Source organism: Pristis pectinata, chromosome 3 (genome assembly GCF_009764475.1).
Source record: "Pristis pectinata isolate sPriPec2 chromosome 3, sPriPec2.1.pri, whole genome shotgun sequence".
Taxonomy (NCBI): domain Eukaryota; kingdom Metazoa; phylum Chordata; class Chondrichthyes; order Rhinopristiformes; family Pristidae; genus Pristis; species Pristis pectinata.
This window is the reverse complement of record NC_067407.1, coordinates 129,285,436-129,303,519: the sequence shown is the minus strand read 5'-3', so window position 1 is coordinate 129,303,519 and position 18,084 is coordinate 129,285,436. Positions and strand designations below refer to the sequence as shown.

Genomic DNA, 18,084 nt, shown 5'->3' with positions numbered 1-18,084 from the left:
TGCCCATCCAAGCCCCTCAAAGGCCCCCAATGAATTTGCCGTATTGTCATTAATTACCAGGCACAAATGCACTCACATCAGGATCAACATTGCTTTCCATCTTCCTGGAAGTGGGGAGTATTCCCTGCTCTTTTCCCTGATCGTTCAGTCATGTGACTGCAGACATATGATCGGAAACTGAAGGTTGACAATATGTGGCTGGGATCGCACTTCACTTACGAGGAGAGATTGGATGGGCTGGGTTTGTTTTCCTTGGAGCAGAGGAGAGACCTGAATGAGATGTATAAAGCACCGGGGGTCATAGATAGGGTAGATAGTGAAAAACTTTTCTCCAGAGCAGAGATGTCTAAAGACTAAAGGGCATAGGCCGAGGATAAGTGGGGAGAGGTTTGGAGAGGATCTGAGAAAGAATTCTTTCACCTGGAGGGTAGTGCACTGCCTGAGGGTATGCTGGAGAGAGGTACTCTCACAACATTTAAGTATTTAGATGAGAACATGAAAAGAAGGCAAGAAGTCTATGGATCGACGGAGACACAAAAGACTGCAGATGCTGGAATCTGGAGCAACAAACAATCTGCTGGAGGAACTCAGCGGGTCGAGTTCCTGTGGGAGGAAAGAAATTGTCGATGCCGCTCGACTGGTTGAGTTCCTCCAGCAGATTGTCTGTTGCTCCAAGGCTATGGATCAACTACTGGTAAATGGGATTAGTAATAGATGGGTATGTGATGGAAATGGTGGAACAAAGGGCCTACTTCTCTGCTGTATGACTCTATGAAGGTGCATGTTTGACACATGATTGTCTTTAACGTGTTCACCGATTTTTACCACAGGATCTGTGCCCCTACTGCCCTCTCACCCCAGTGAATATGCCCTTAGGTGTTCACTGCTCTGCAGCGTAGTACAAGCAGACTGTCCCAACAGTGGAGGTAGTTCAGAGTGCCAGCCACGCCCAGGTACCTCCTGGCAGAGAGCATTGTAACCAGAGCTGATCATGGATGAGAGTTTTAAACATGGAATTACACAGCATTTCAGCACAGAGGCAGAGTGTGCCAATGTTAGTGCTCCACATGAGCCTCGATACACTCCATCTCAGAGGCAATGAAGCTGACAATAACAGCACAGGCCTTGCCAGTAAAATATAGTGTGGATCTAGGCTTAAACCCAGGGCCCTCTGATCCATGCAACCCGGAGCAAATCCCCAACTCAGACTAATTAACGGGCGTGCCTGTGGCTCAGTATAACAGTGTCGGAGAAGGTCACAGGTTCAAGTCCCACTCTAGAGACATCGGCACTGGACTTACGGCAGTTCTGCGGGGCCAGAGGACCTGACTTCCCTCAGCTGCATATAAAAGATGCTGCTGGCTCAGTAAGAGCAGGGGATATGTTCTCCTCAGTGCCTTGGTAAATGTTTGGGCCCCCCCCCCCCCAAAGCCAACACAACAAGGTTAGCCGGTGATTAACACATTGCCACTTCTGGGATCTTGCAATGGACCAATCTACTGCTGCATTCCCCGTCGCGTGACTGGCCGTAAAATGTTTTGGAGCATCCTGAGGTCACGAAAGGCGCTACGTGAATGCAAATAAGCAATTGCCTTCAACACCTCACTTTCACCACCCCCATCAGGATGGGCAATCTAATACAGCTGATCACCCACCCACCACCATCAGGTTCCTGAACCGACCTAAAAATCCCGAATTCTACCTTGGACTTTATTTCCCTCAACTTGCACTAACGTCATTATGCTTTTTTTTATTTTATCATGTAGGTTATGTATAATTTATGATAAGTTTGTGCAATTTATGTTCTCATGTTTGTAATGTACTGTGTTGCAAAAAGCTAATTTTCAAGGCACTTATACCTATGATAATAAACTTGAACTTGATATGGAGCCTGTTGTTAATCCATTGGTTTTAATGGAAAGGGCTGTGTTACAAGAAGGCTAATGTGTCCCAGGCCAATTAGGGTTGAAGAGGGCTTCTCCCCACTGCCCCCACCCCTCTGCTACCCACGTTCTGTCATCGTGCAGAGAAGCAGGGAGGGTTACCTTCACAGACTGGGCAGCACTCTCCTTCCGGCACGTAGTACCTGTCACAGTGCAGCTCACCACACTGGGCTGAGAAGCAAATGGAGACACCCCCTTGGCACCTGCAGAAGCGGCAGGCATCCATCCGGAACATGTTCCCGTCGTAATATTCCACGCCGTTGAATATGCAGGTGGGCTTTGTCTCTGCAGGGACAGAGCAGAATAAACCAGTTCTATCAGAATCTGTCACATCACAAGTGCACTTAAGGGAAAACTGGATAAACACGAAGGAATGTATGGCAAGGAGAAGGAAACATGTTGAGCAGGGACCTCGGGCTCACATTATTTCTTTTATTTTCTTAGAAGAGGCCATTTGATATATTGAGACACAGGAGACTGCAGATGCTGGAATCTGGAGCAACACAGAAAGTGCTGGAGAAATTCAGCGAGTCGGGCAGCATCTACGCAGGGAAATGGACAGTCGGCATTTTGGGTCGGGACCCTTCATCTGGGCTGGTCCGTCGAGTCTCACGGCGTTCCCATCAGTCGCATTGCCCCTCTCACTTCCCTGTAACATGTTCTCTCTCGCCTGTGCGTCAACTTCGCCCCCCCCCCCCCCCCACCGCTTCTCCTGCCACCCACCTACATCAGGGTTAATTCTACAGAGGGCGATTAAGCCACCGGTACATCCTTGGGATGTGGGAGGAAACCAGAGCACCCAGGGGAGATCACAGAGAGGACATGCAAACCACGTACAGACAGTATCCTAGGTCAGGATCCAATCTGGGCCACTGGAGCTGTGAAGTGGTGGCTCAAACTGCAACGTCACCGTGGCACATTCAGCCTAGGCATAGCTGGATGGCCTCCTTCTATGCTCTGAACACTATGCAATACTATTATTGCTTGGGGCCTGGTTTCCGTCACTTTGTCAGCAGCTGCCTTTTAATCTGCCTTGTTCCAGTTTTCCCTCCTGTTCCTTTGACATTTTAATTCGAGCCACGCTCTCACTCTTTTCCCTCTCTCTTTCATTCTTTTCCTTTGTTTCTTTCCCTCTTTCTTCTTTTCTGCCTCTCTTCCTATCCCTTCCTCCTCCCTCTCTCTCACTTACTCTTTCTCCCTTCTTGAAACAGCTCACCAGCGCCTCCACTTCTTCAGGAGGCCAAAGAAATTTGGCACGTCCCCTTTGACACTTACCAACTTTTATCGATGCACCGTAGAAAGCATCCTATCTGGATGCATCACAGCTTGGTACGGCAACTGCTCTGCCCAGGACCGCAAGCAACTGCGGAGAGTTGTGGACACAACCCAGCACATCACAGAAGCCAGCCTCCCCTCCATGGACTCTGTCCATACCTCTCACTGCCTTGGTGAAGCAGCCAGCATAATCAAAGACCCCACCCACCCGGGTCATTCTCTCTTCTCTCCTCTTCCATCAGGTAGAAGATACAGGAGGCTGAGGGCACATACCACCAGGCTCAAGGACAGCTTCTATCCCACTGTGATAAGACTATTGAACGGTTCCCTTATACGATAAGATGGACTCTTGACCTCACAATCTATCTTGTTATGACCTTGCACCTTATTGTCTACCTGCAATGCACTTTCCTGTATCTGTGACATTTTACTTTGTATTCTGTTATTGTTTTTACCCTGTACTACTTCAATGCACTGTGTAATGAAAATATGTACAGTATGCAAGACAAGTTTTTCATTGTACCTCAGTACAAGTGACAATAATAAACCAATACCAATACTTTTCATACTTCTGCACAAAGTGCCCATTCCGAAAGAACCAGACTGGATATTTCCACAGGCACCAGGGACAGTTGGAAAATGTGGACTGAATGTCAGGAAGATATTCAGTCAGCAAGTCGCTGCTGTCAAACCAGGGAGTTGCCCTCTCCCGACTCAGCTGGTGGGTAGCCGTCCTAAGCTTTCCAGCAAACACTCCGAATATCTGGCATGCTTGGAACTTTGGTGGCACCAGACTGGTAGATTTTCCAGACGATTGGCAGTTATTCCAATTAATAATCCAATGTACTTTTCATTTACTTTTTTTAAAAAGATGTTACACAGCAATATAACAACTTCTCCAGTGAACTCAGTAAGTTTAAAGTAAGCATAGGAAATGGTGCCCTGGTGATATTCAAGGGTGCAACGAAACAGGGCTTCAGGGAATTGAATGGGAGTGCAAGAACCAGAGCCCCAGTGTCTTAAAGGGAGAGTGGGAACGGGGGTCCTGGTGTGTTAAAGGGAACTGAGGTCCTGGTGTGTTAAAGGGAGAGTGGGAACAGGGATCCTGGTGTGTTAAAGGGAACTGAGGTTCTGGTGTGTTAAAGGGAGAGTCGGAACTGGGGTCCTGATGTATTAATGGGAATTGTGGTCCTGGTGTGTTAATGGGAACTGGGGTCCTGGTGTGTTAAAGGGAATTGGGGTCCTGGTGTGTTAAATGGAACGGGGGTCCTGGTGCGTTAAAGGGAGAGTGGGAACTGGGGTCCTGGTGTGTTAAATACAGTGCAAGAACCAGGGCATAGATGTGTTAAAAGGAGTGCAGGAACTGGGGCTCTGGTGTGTTCAAGAGAGAGAGCTCACTGTGGCCCTGGTGTGTCAATGGGAACATGGAAACTGGAGCCCTGGTATATTAAAGGGACTGTGGGAATCAGGCCTTTGGTGTGCTTCAGTGAAATGGAAAATGGGGTTCTGGTGTGTTGATGTGGGAACTGGGGTCCCGATATGTTAAAGGGAGTGTAGGAACCAGTGTGTTAAAGAGAGTGTGGGAATTGGGGCCCTGGTATATTAATGGGAGTGTGGGAATCATTTAGCCAGATGCTGAACTATTGAATAGCGGATTATCAGAGTCTTATGATATTTACACCACCTGTCCCAAAGCTAGGTGTCCTGACCCTAGTTATGTCCCCTACTGCCCCAACTGAGCCCAGCTAGTTCAGCAGAGGACAAGGCACAGAAATCTGAGGCCATGGCACCCAGTGGTGGGCACTGCCCAACTGCTGTGGTCAGGCTGAGCGAGGGAATTATCTCTTCAACTGACTGTTCCATCAACAAAACTGTGGAACCGGCTAACCTTGAGCACTGAGCCCAATCACCAAGTAAAGACTTGAGGCTGAGCTGTCCTGACGAGCTTGCAGCATGAACCCCAGCAGATGTTTTCCAGTGACAAATCCGAGCAGCCAGCTTTCAGAAGAAGCCGACAAGATTCCTCTGAACTGGAAGGCAAAAATAGCCCTTGCCCCCCTGATCACAGTATTTCACGGAACTGACGGCAACAGATCGACAGAGCCGATGAAAATAACTCTGACCTGGCAAATTGACTGCACATGACGTCATTCCCATATTTGGGAAACCTCACTTTGCACAAGTTCAGCATTCAACGTCAGCAAGACCAAGGAACTGACTGTGGACTTCAGGAAGGGGAAGTTGGGAGAACATACACCAGTCCTCATTGAAGGGTCAGCAGTGGAAAAGGTGAACAGCTTCCTGGGAGTCAACATCTCAGAGGACCTATCATGGGCCCAACACATTGATGCAATCACGAAGAAGGCACGCAAGCGGCTCTACTTCGTTAGGAGTTTGAGATTTGGTATGTCATCAAAGACTCTTGCAAATTTCTACAGATGTATGGTGGAGAGCATTCTGACTGGCTGCATCACTGCCTGGTATGGAGGCTCCAATGCACAGGATCGCAAGAGGCTGCAGAGGGTTGTAGACTCAGTCAGCTCCATCACAGGCACAATCCTCCCCACCATTGAGGACATCTTCAAGAGGTGATGCTTCAAGAAGACACCATCCATCACTAAGGACCCTCACCATCCGCGACATGCCCTCTTCTCATTACTACCATGAGGGAGGAGGTACAGGAGCCTGAAGACCCACACTCAACGATTTAGGAACAGCTTCTTCCCCTCCGCCATCAGATTTCTGAACAATCCATGAACCCATGAAGACTGCCTCGTTATTCTTTTTTTTTGCACTACTTATTTATTTTGTGATTAATAGTAATTTTATGCCTTTGCACTGTACTGCTGCCGCAAAACAACAAATTTCACATTATACAAGTCAGTGATAATAAATCGGATCCTGATTCCCAGATTGACATTGGGAAACAGAAGTTGGCACCAACCGGTGCACAGAGAGCCTTGGCTTTGCTGGAGGGTTCCACGCTGAAATGCCTTCCCCGAGCTTACATGGAATTGTGAAAATTCACAGCACTGAAGGCCATTCAGCCCATCATGACCATGCCAGCTGAGAACAGAGCCATCCGCACATACATGCCAGCACACACACACATGCCAGCACACACAACATGCACACACATATATCCCAGCACACACATAAAGACATCAGAGAGAGGGGGGGGGGGGGTGGCGGGAGAGAGAGGATAGAGAGAGAGGGAGAGGGAGGATACATAGAGAGAGCGAAATAGGGAGAGAGATGATAGAGAGAGAGAGAGTGAGAGAGAGGGAGGAGGACAGAGAGAGAGAGGGAGGATATATATATATAGCGAGAGAGATAGGGATGGAGGAGGATAGAGAGAGAGAGAGAGAGAGGGGTAGGATATAAATATATAGAGAGATAGGAAGGGAGAGGGAGGATAGAGAGACAGATAGAGATGCAGTCAAATGGACAGAATGAGATACTGACATTATGGGAAAATAACAAAAAGAGATAACGACAGGGATAGGCAGAAACTTGGAGGACAAGAGAGCCCATTTACTCCAGTAATTGGTGCTTCATTTATCCAAACAGTCACAAACTCTTGTCCCCAGACAGTTAGCTACTGCTGAAGTGAGTCAACAGTCATTATTCAAATTGGAAATAGTGCAATAGACACTGTGTTATAGGGAAAAGACAAAACAAACCAAAAGGCAATCATGCAGGCCTCAAAAAATCCATTATTCACTCTGTCTCGCACTGGTATTTCAACGGTTGCTGCAGGAGCTGTTTCACTCCCCGAGGCTACACCTGGAACATCTTACTGACGCTGAATAATAGCAATCATCTTGCTGATGCTGCTTGCTGAATGTGGCTGGGTAGATCATGGGCACCTTTGGTACTGAGCAATCATCCTGAATAACTGTGCTGGAGACCAGAGAGCTTCCATCCACCTTCGCCCTGAGATATTTAGCTTCGGGGGAGAGGGCTAGCATCGTGGGAGGGAAGCCCTGCCTCGCAAACAACGGCAGCTCCCCAGGAGGAAATAACAAAATAGGAGGAGGTGGAGAGTCGTGTCTCAAGCCAGAGGCTCAATGACGATGTGCTGTGCAGCACCGAGGGAGAGCTGCTTCGTCACCTTTCAGATGAGGTATCAAACCAAGACCCTGTTTACCCTATCACATGGCCCGAGAAGGGGTGGAAGCAGATTGGGTGGGAGGGAATGATCCTGGTGCCCCCCACCCCCCACTTTGTTTTCCCACATTCCTATGGCCCCTTCACCCCTTCTCTTTCCCCATCACCTGCCCATCTCTATTCCATGGTCCACTGTCCTCTCCTATCAGACTCCTTCTTCTTCAGCCCTTTGCCCCTTCCACCCATCTTCCACCCTTCCACTCAGCTTCTCACATCATTCCCTTTTACCCACCTACCGACCTTCCCCCTCTCACCCGGACTCACCTATCACCTGCCAGCTCATGCTCCTCCCCCTCCCCTTTTATTCTGCCCCCTTCCCCTTCCTTTCCAGTCCTGATGAAGGGTCTCAGCCCAAAACGTCGACTGTTCATTTCCCTCCATAGATGCTGCCTGAGCTGCTGAGTTCCTCCAGCATTTTGTGTGTTGCTCCAGGTTTCCAGTATCTGCAGTCTCTCTTGCATCTCCACTTTGCTCCTGGTGTCCTGGTCAATATTTACCACCCCCTCAAACAAGACATCATTAAAAACATCAGAGACGCAAGAGACCTGCATTCTGAAGCAACAAACCATAAGACTATAAAATATAGTACAATTAGGCCATACATCCCATCGAGTCAGCTCTGCCATTCAATCATGACTGACTTTCATTTCAACCCCATCCTTTTGCCTTCTCCCTGTAATCTTTAACCCCCTTATCAATCAAGAACCTATCAATCTCTGCCTTAAATACACCTAATGACTTGACAAACAATCTGCTGGAAGAACTCAGTGGGTTGAGCAGCATCAGTGGGGGTGGGGTGGGGAAGGAACTGTCAATGTTTCAGGTCGAGACTGTGCATCAGGACATCGGTTTGTTTAATGTGAAACCTGTTCGATAGAAATAAAAGCTTTAACTTGAGACTTTTAACATCAGTACATATTTCAGGGGAGTACCACTTCACTGAATATGTGCTGCTGATTTTTGCTTGCTTTTAATTTGAGGACCATTGCCTTGTTTTTTTTATTCGCAGGGTTTATTGCCGCATGTTTTCCACGTGGTTCATGGGATCTTGGTGTGTGCAAACTGCACTTCACAAGTAGCCCGAGGGGTGCCAAGTGCTTTGGGCTGGGTTGCGGTTGGGGGAGGGGCTACACAGATCCAAGCTTTTCCCCTCTGTGAAGGGATCCAGGATAAGGAGGAAGCAGGGAGAAATGGTCACAACCCTGCAGTGGCTCGACAGCCAACATGCAGGTGATCTGACAAGCAGCCCGCCTCACAGGTTTGTCCCTGCACCCTGGGGCAGCTAAGAAAATAAAACACAACATGAAGTGATTTTAAAAAAAACAATTACGTTAAAAGAAGGGAATGCACATCTGCTAACACTACTGGCAATGCATGTCCCCACTGAAGCATGTTTTTATAGAATTAACCGTGATTAGGGAGCCTGTTTTCAGCACGCATCAAGAAAGGTCCTGCTGTGATCTCACATGGCAACACTTCTAACATGGCAATGCAGTCTACAGCCTTCTAAATTGAGAATCTGGAATGTGCTGGGAAGGAGCCAGGGCTCTGGTATCTATTCTCATTTCATGGGGTACCATTTGTGGCAACACTTGCCCGGGTGTGGTCTTGAATTTTGGGTGGGTTCCAATGCAAGGATGAACAAGGAAAACGATGCTTAAAGTCACTGTTATCTCCAAAGGCCCCTCCCACTGCAGACATTCTCTCTTTTCCCCTGTCCCATTGGGCAGAAGATACAAAAGCTTGGAAACTTGTAGCACCAGGCTCAAGGACAGCTTCTATCCCGCTGTTATAAGATGCCTGAATGGAGCTCTTGTACGATAAAGATGAACTCTTGATCTTTCAATGTACCTTGTCGTGGCCCTCGCACCTTACTGTCTACTTGCACCGCACTTTCTCTGTAACTTTAACACTACATTCTGCATTCTGTTGTTGCTTTTCCCTTGTACTACCTCAATGTATTTAGGTATGGAGCGATCTGTCAGGATTTCATGCAAACAAAGTTTTTCACTGTGTCTCAGTACACGTGACAATAATAAACCAATTACCAATATTTAAGATGTTGTTGACGCTTTGTGATGTGCAAGTTCCAGGCACCTAGGTTGTTTTTGGAGTCAGAGGCCTGGCTCAGCTTTGGTTGCCATGGCGAGAACAAATGATGAAGGCAGGCTTGAGTCTGCTGGGCGATTGGGGGACACCTGCTCTAACTTCAGTTGGAACTCGAGATATGGTGCATGCTCGGGACCCCCAGAGTGTGAGCTTTCTCAGCCTTGACCTGGTTGTCTGGGTCAGGGAGGAAAACTGAGGCTCTCATGCATCAGCCCCTCTTCTAGGCCCTGTGCTAGGCCAAGTTGGGTTGAACTGCAGAGTCAAGAGGCTAATGAGATGTTGGTTGGAGTGTCAGATACTGACAGTGGGGCAGGGTGTAGTGGAGTAGTTGAGGTGTGCAGTTAATCGCTCAAAAGTCTGGAGCATGCAGAGTTCAGTGTAAGGCTGGGAATGATTACAGGGCTCAGGTAAATGAAGGAACACTTCCCCACAGAGCACTTCGAGTAAACATTGCAGAAACCATGTTTAGGGTAGGAAGATTGAAACAGGAGGAGGACATTCAATCAGATTATGGCTTCTCTGCATCGTAACACTTATTTGGGCTTCATATACATTAATACCCTTATTCTGGCAGAAACTTATTGATTGCAGATTTTACATGATCAATGGGACTTTCTGCAGGTGATAGTGCTGTAAATCTACAACCTGTTGTGAGAAGTGTTTGTTATCTTCTCTCCTGAACAGACTGACTCTGATTTTAAAGTCATGCCTCTTTATCCCATGTTTTACTTCCACTGCGACACGTTTCACTTTTCCCAATCAATTCCTTTCAAAATCCCAACCACCTCAATCAAATCCTTAATTATTCATATTCTAGGGAATGCAGGATAATATGCTCCACAAAATGGAAACCTTGGAGCTCTGATTATTCTGATGGATCTGCACTGAGGGAAGTGTACACATGGTCAAGCCTGTTGTCCAGATCTGCACACATCTTTTCAATCTGTGATCATCCTCAAACAGTTCCCCTAGTGGGGTGTCATGGTCATGGTTAGAATTAACTCCTGCCTGAGCAAGGACCTGGACCCACTGCAATTTTCCTACCACCACAACAGGTCTATAGTGGACGCAATCTCACTGGCTCTCCACTCGGCTTTGGAGCACCGAGACAACTGCAAGACATATGTCAGGCTGCTGTTTATCGATTACAGCTCGGCATTCAACACCATCATCCCATCAGTATTAATTAACAAGCCTCAAAACCTGGGCCTCTGTCCCTCTCTCTACAACTGAATCTTCGACTTCCTTATCAGGAGATCATAGTCAGTGCGGATCGGTAATAACATCTCCTCCTCATTGACAATCGACACAGGGGCCCCTCAAGGATGCGTGCTTAGCTCACTGCTCTACATTCTCTGGACTCATGACTGTGTAGCTAGCACAGATACACCACTGTTGTTGGCAGAATCTCAGATGGCAATGAGGAGGCTTACAGGATTGAGATAGATCGGCTGGTTGAGTGGTGTCACAACAACAATCTCACACTCAACATCAGCAAGATCAAGGAAGTGATTGTGGACTTCAGGAAGGGGAAGTCAGGAGAACACACACCAGTCCTCATTGAGGGGTCAGCAGTGGAAAAGGTGAGCAGCTTCCTGGGAGTCAACATCTCAGAGGATCTATCATGGGCCCAACACATTGATGCAATCACAAAGAAGGCATCCCAGCAGATTACTTCATTAGGAGTTTGAAGAGATTTGGTACGTCACTAAAGACTCTTGCAAGTTTCTACAGATGTACGGTGGAGAGCATTCTGACTGGTTGCATCACCGCCTGGTATGGAGGCGCCACTGTGCAGAATCGAAAGAGGCTACAGAAGATTGTAGACTCAGCCAGATCCATCACAGGCACAACCCTCCCCACCATCGAGGACATTTTCAAGAGGTGGTGCCTCAAGAAGGGCCCTCACCACCTGGAACATGTCCCCTTCATGTAACTACCATCAGGGAGGAGGTACAGGAGCCTGAAGACCCACACTCAACATTTCAGGAACAGCTTCTTCCCCTCCACCATCAGATTTCTGAATGGTCCATGAACCTATGAATGTACCTCTTTATTCCTCCTTTGCATTATTGATTTATTTTTGTAACTTACAGTGATTTTTATGTCTTGCACAGTACTGCTGCTGCAAAACAACAGATTTCACGACAGATGTCAGTGATAATAAACCCGATTCTGATACAGCGTGTTGTCAGCTCTGGCTTAGTTGCTAACAGTCTGGCCTGAGGCAGAAGGTTGTGGGTTAAAGAGCCATTTCAGGAATGTGATGCCCATAGTCGAGGCTGACTCTGTACTAGTGAGGGCAGGCAGCACTGTTGGCTGCTTTCTCAGGTGGATAACATTTCGAAGAAGTGAGGGGGAGCTCTCCCAGATGCCTTGGCGAATATTTGTTCCCAACTCAACATCAGAGAAACAAATTTATCTGCTTGGTTTTACACTGGTGATTGTGGGAGCTTGCTGTGCACAAACCAGCTGCTGTGTTTCCTACATTACAACAGTGAATACACTTCAGAAGTACTCTATTGGCTGTGAAGGGTTTGGGGATGTCCATGTTGTGGCTGTATAAAACTTTGGTTAGGCTGCACTTGGGAGTATTGTGTACAGTTCTGGTTACCCCATTATAGGAAGGATGTGAAGGCTTTGGAAAGGGTACAGAAGGGGTTTACCAGGATGCTGCCCGATTTAGAGGGTATGAGCTACAAGGAGAGTTTGGACAAACTTGGGATGCTTTCTCCGGAGCGTTGGAGGCTGGAGGGGGAGACCTGATAGATAGATATAAAATTATGAGAGGCACAGATAGCGTAGATAGTCGGAATCTTTTTCCCGGGGTTAGAAATGTCAAATACTAGAGGACATGCATTTAAGGTGAGAGGAGAAAAGTTTAAAGGAGATGTGTGGGGCAAGTTTTAACACAGATGGTAGTAACGTGGGTGCCTGGAACGGGCTGCTGGGGGTGGTGGTGGAAGCAGATACGATCGTGGCGTTTAAGAGGCTGACACATGAATATGCAGGGATGGAGGGATATGGATCACGTGCAGGCAGAAGACATTTAGTTTAGTTCGACGTGTTTGGTGCAGACGTTGTGGCCTTGGGCTCTGTACCTGTGCTGTACTGTAACTGCCCTTCTTCCAGAAATACATGGAATTTGTGGTCAGAAGATTGCTCTGGAGATCGAGCTTCCTGAAACTGCCATCAATTCCGACCTCGCATGCAGGAAATATTCTTTATCTGTACATACAATGCCAGTAATCATTGCTGTGTGGCATGGTAATGTCAGATGTTTTTCCCCTTTTGATAAACTGTTGCAGTGAGTGTGTGTGCATCAATGAAAGGTTATCTATCACCCTCCGCCTTTTTACCTCCCACTTCCTTTGTAATGCGGAAACCTTTTCTTTCATGAGTTATTGCTCTCTTTGACTATTGATCATCCTGTTAAAATATTGATCACCTTTTGTGCTGCTACATATTTTATGAAGTGCTTTCTCTGTGGTAGATTTATCAATGCATGCATTGGGTTTCTCTGTGGCTGCCATGCTGCCTGTCCCCACAGTAGCACTTTGTGGTTTTACGTTTGCTGTCTATCCACTTGCTTTTCTTCTGATAATTTGCAACATGGTTATGCATTCTCCTGGAATCGTTCAGCCGCTCTACACTGCATTCTTTCTGGGAAGCGGAGCTCTGTGTAGGAGTGCTGGAAGAAAGCTCTGGTTTTGTTTTGTGTGCTATTTCCTGAAAATTCCAGACTCGTGAGTATTTCTTCCTGACTGTTGACACCAGGAGCTCGAAAAGCCTGCACGCAGCTCGAAAACAGAATGCTGACAACTTCCACCCCCCCAAGAGCATCCCCCCCAACACCCTGCCACTCCATCCTCCCCCCTCACCACCCCCGCCCCAGCTCCCTCCCTGTGACCCATGAGCAGTACAGTATTGAGTTAGAAATGCACTGCCTTCTTGAGTAAACATATGATTCCACCGTCACTCACTCCCAGTTCCAGCTGCCTCCTCTCGACTGCTGTTTGTACAGAAATGTCCTTTGACTTCCTTTGAGAATTTGCCTGGAAGCCTCTGTGTCAATAACGTGGGACCCACTTGCTTTCTTTTACTCAACAATATGCCAGTCGAGTGACTCTAAGTGTAAACCACTGCATGTTTCACATGGGACATGCCGTCAGTCAAGATCCTGTCTTGTGTCGCTGCCTTGCAATAAATGATTTTCCCTGTTCTACGTGAATAAAGCAGTTCTGCAGTAACGTGAGCAGCACCTTTATTGAAAACAGTCCCTTAGCTGCAACCTCAGCAAAGGTGTCAACAATCGGAAGGCATAGGCTAAGAGTTTAGAGGGAATCTGAGGAAGAAGCTTTTCACCCAGACGGTGGTTGTTATCTGGAATGCACTGCCTGAGACAGTGGTGGAGGCAGGTTCCCTCATACCTCAGAAGTATCTAGACAAACACATGAATCGGCAAAGCATCAAAAGCGACAGATCGATGGCTGGTAAGTGGGATTAATGTGGATGGATATTTATGGAGATGGTGGGCTGAGGGGCCTGTTACTGAGCTGCATCACTCTATGAATGGGATTAGGACAAGAGTTTGATGCTACTGAAATGAATTAAAACCATTTAAAAACCCCTCAGTGATAATTAACACCCCATGAAAATATGAAGCATTGGCTTTAACTCCAAGAATCGTAAGTCTTAGATTCATTTTTAGACAGGCTGCTGTAAAACTGAATTGATTCAGCTGAAGTAAGGCAGGTTTGAGTCCCACTGACAGACCTCAAATTGTGGTTCTGTGTAAATTTTCTTCAAACACTCTGTAAGTAATTGTAACGATATTGGAGACTAGGGGAAAAGGAGGCTGTCTGGGTATGAGTAACTGACACCAATGAGGCAGATAAGTATTTTCAGAATTGACACATGAATGATAGAAAAATAGGGGGCTATGTGGGAGGGAAGGGTTAGATAGATCTTAGAGCAGGATAATATGTCGGCACAACATTGTGGGCCGAAGGGCCTGTACTGTGCTGTAATGTTCTATGTTCTAGAAGAGAGGGATGTTGGTCAAGGACAGAGAGAGATCTCTCCTTGGAATAAAGGAAGGCAAATAATGTAGTGGTTTCCAGATCCCTCTCAGAATGCCCCAGGCATACTTTCCGTTGTAATGTAGCAGATAACATGTGCACAGCAAGCTCCTACAAGTAGCAGTCTGACCAGAATAAGCTGCATTTTTGGAAATGTTAATTGAAGGATATATCATTGAATTAGGTACCTGGGATAATTGCCCTGCTCTTCTTTGAAATAAAGCCAAAGGGTCACTAATATCCACCTGGAAGAGGGGATGGGACCTTGGTTTCTCATCATGTCCAAAAACAGCACCTCTGATAGAGCAACTGAAGCAGCGTCTGTGTGGAGTTTTGTGCAGAAGTGACTAGAGTGGCTGTTGAACCCTGAACCTTGTCTCTCGAGGGCAAGAGTGCCAGCAGCTGGGTTGGGCCTTGCAGTTTGGAAAACCACGGCTTTTAAAGGAGAGGAAGAGCAGGAACATGGGACCACCACCAGGGACAAGTTACACCTTGGAAACATATCACCAGCCCTTCACCATTTCGGGCTCTAAATCCTGATCACCCCTCCCCAGCAGCACTGTGGGAGCAAGGTCACCAGAGGGACTGCAGCAGTTGAAGAGGGCAGCTCACCCCTTCCTTCACACGGGCGATCAGGTATGATCAATGAATGCCAACTTTGACAGTGATGCCCACATCCCAAATGAGAATAAAAGTCATCCATCAGCTCAAAGTCTGCCTGTTTCCTGATTGGTGCGGGGATGGACGTGTTAGTGACCAGTGGCAGGAGTGTGGAGCCACATTATTGGAGTCAGGCGGGTAAAGAACACAGAACATTACAGCACAGTACAGGCCCTTCAGCCCACAACATTGTGCAGACATTTTATCCTGCTCTAAGATCTATCTAACCCTTTCCTCCCACATAGCCCCCCATTTCTCTATCATTCATGTGCCTATCTAAGAGCCTTTTAAATGTCCCTAATGTATCTGCCCCCACCACCTCTGCCGGCAGTGCGTTCCACACACCCACCACTCCCTGTGTAAAAAACGTACCTCTGACATTCCCCCTTATACCTTCCTCCAATCACCTTAAAATTATGCCCCCTCGTGTTAGCCATTTTTGCCCTGGGAAAAAGTCTCTGACTATCCACTCGAGCTATGAGGTGAGAGTATGTGGTGACCAGAAGTGACAGTCTCAGTGTCCAGTTGTGGAGGATATCTAGCTGTTCCGTCAAGCCTGTCCTGTGCACCTGATGGCTTGTAAACCACTTCCAGATACCACCCCAGCCCTTTAGGCCTTTCCATTCCTCCTACCCCTTCCCTGGGCAGTCATGTAATTCTTTGGGAGTTCCCTGAGTGTATGAGGAATGTTTGTGGTTACAGAGGAACAAAATAATTAAATAATATTACAGCACAGCAGGAGTCGATGGTCAGCATGGACTGAGTGGGCCAAAGGGCCTACTTCCATGCTGTATGATCCTATGACCTGCTGGCAGCAAACACTGTACCAAATATATTGCAGGGTCACTTCTAAGTAATAGGATTGAAACTGAAGATGCTGTCATCTTCAAGATCACTATAGTGGAGGGCAAAGAGTTAAAACTGTTCAGAGTCCTGAGTAAGATGTGAGTAATGAGAAAGGAGTCCTCGAGACTGGGTTAAGGTATTTTGACACACAAGAGTATTAAAAACTCACTTCCCCTTTCAGTGACCACCGTGGAGCCAGCACAAAGAATTCGTCCCAAAAACAGTTGTGAAGCATTTACAAATACAACAAAACTTTAAGCCTTTTGTTTTGTTTTGTTTTTTAGTAAAGAAAAAGGCAAGAAAAAAGGCTTAATTTTTTGGCATGGAGTCACATTGTTTCAATGTGTGGCCTCCAGATGTCTGTGACGACTTCCTAACAGAAGCAAGCTCTATGATGTTGACTGCCAACAACCCTTGCACTCTTTCAATTGCGGAGCCCAGCCCTGGTATGGAAATGAGTTTCAGGCTGGTAAACCACAGGAATCTGCGAGTGTCCGTCATCACAGGGTTTGTCTGTCTACTCCTGTGTGCTGCAGTCCTGTTTGTCTGTGTTGTGAATTCCTGAGCAATGACAAAAGAAGCTCAAGCATGAATAAATTCACATCCTCAGACTGGATTTCTCTCCGCCAGCCCACATCCCGCACCTCTCTCCCCCCCTCCGAACAACTGTCCCCACTGCTATCACTGAAATCTCTGCTCCTCTCCATTTCTGGTTCATGTACAACTGCGCACGTGTGGCGAGACTACTTCGGTGTGTGTCACATGCGCAGCAAAGGCAGGGTACAGCCATGTACCTGCACTGCATTGCAATTTCCAGAAATCAGATTCTCTGTCGTCCTGGAACCAGATTTCAGAAGTGGAATGCAACACATGAAAGATAAGATAAGATATCTTTACTAGTCACATGTACATCGAAACACACAGTGAAATGCATCTTTTGCGTGGAGTGTTCTGGGGGCAGCCCGCAAGTGTCGCCGTGCTTCGGGCGCCAACATAGCAGGCCCACAACCTCCTAACCTGTACGTCTTTGGAATGTGGGAGGAAACCCACGCAGACACACGGGGAGAACGTACAAACTCCTTTCAGACAGTGGCTGGAATTGAACCTGGGTCGCTGGCGCTGTAAAGCGTTACGCTAACCGCTGCACTACTGTGCCCGCCCCCTCCGTGTAACACGCACCGAAGTAGTCTTGCCACACGTGCGCAGTTGTACATGAGCCAGAAATGGAGAGGAGCAGAGATTTCAGTGATAGCAGTAGGTGCACAAGTGCCAATAAGCATTTGTCAGTAGACTGTATGCCTAGTCAATATCTGTAAGTGCGTGTGTGTTTATTGGAGTTAAGCAACAATATGTACACCTGTTCAAAACCAAACTGATAAAAGCATCTTGTGGCTAGAATATATTCCATTACAGAGAGCAGGACAAATATAGAGACAACTCATACACGAGCTGGCTACAAACCAAAATATAAACTGGTGGTTGTTAATGGGAATGGCTCACATCAGCTTTTCCAACCAGTTCAGAGATAAGTTACTTCCCCTTTGAGTTGTGCATTAAAATGAGCAGATACAGTAAGCTGGTACAAAATAGAAATTTTTTTTGCTCTGGTTGTCTCTGCAGAGCACGTGGGCATGTAGGGGAATCGTGATTAGTGTTAACAGGCAATTATTCCCCCACCCTCTCAGACAGGCCCCAACCATGAAAAGACCGATGGTGGCAAATACTTTGAGTTGAGATAATCTCTCATAATGGTCTGTGAATGTGCGGTTCCCAGCCCCCCAACTCCTGCCTGGAATAACACAGACTGACCATTAACCCTAGAACTTCTCAGTTACATTAACTTTGTGTCCACCAATATTATCATTCCCCACTGGATTTCAACAGGGCTTCTTGATAATCGACGCACAGAGAACATCTAGGCAATTTCAGCTGAGGAATGCTGAACAAGTTAACACAACATGCCGCTGTCTGATATTCTGTTAGCGTTGTTAACCCATTAA

The 18,084-nt window shown here is 47.1% G+C and overlaps 1 protein-coding gene across 1 annotated transcript in view; it reads right to left on the bottom strand.

The window, feature by feature from the left end:
• crim1 (cysteine rich transmembrane BMP regulator 1 (chordin-like)) overlaps positions 1 to 18,084 on the bottom strand; it is a 227,886-nt gene that overhangs the window by 77,569 nt on the left and 132,233 nt on the right. Inside the window, exon 6 of the mRNA XM_052011175.1 lies at positions 2,046 to 2,228. Within this exon, the coding sequence (XP_051867135.1) occupies positions 2,046 to 2,228 (183 nt within the window). The remainder of the gene's footprint in view (positions 1 to 2,045; positions 2,229 to 18,084) is intronic.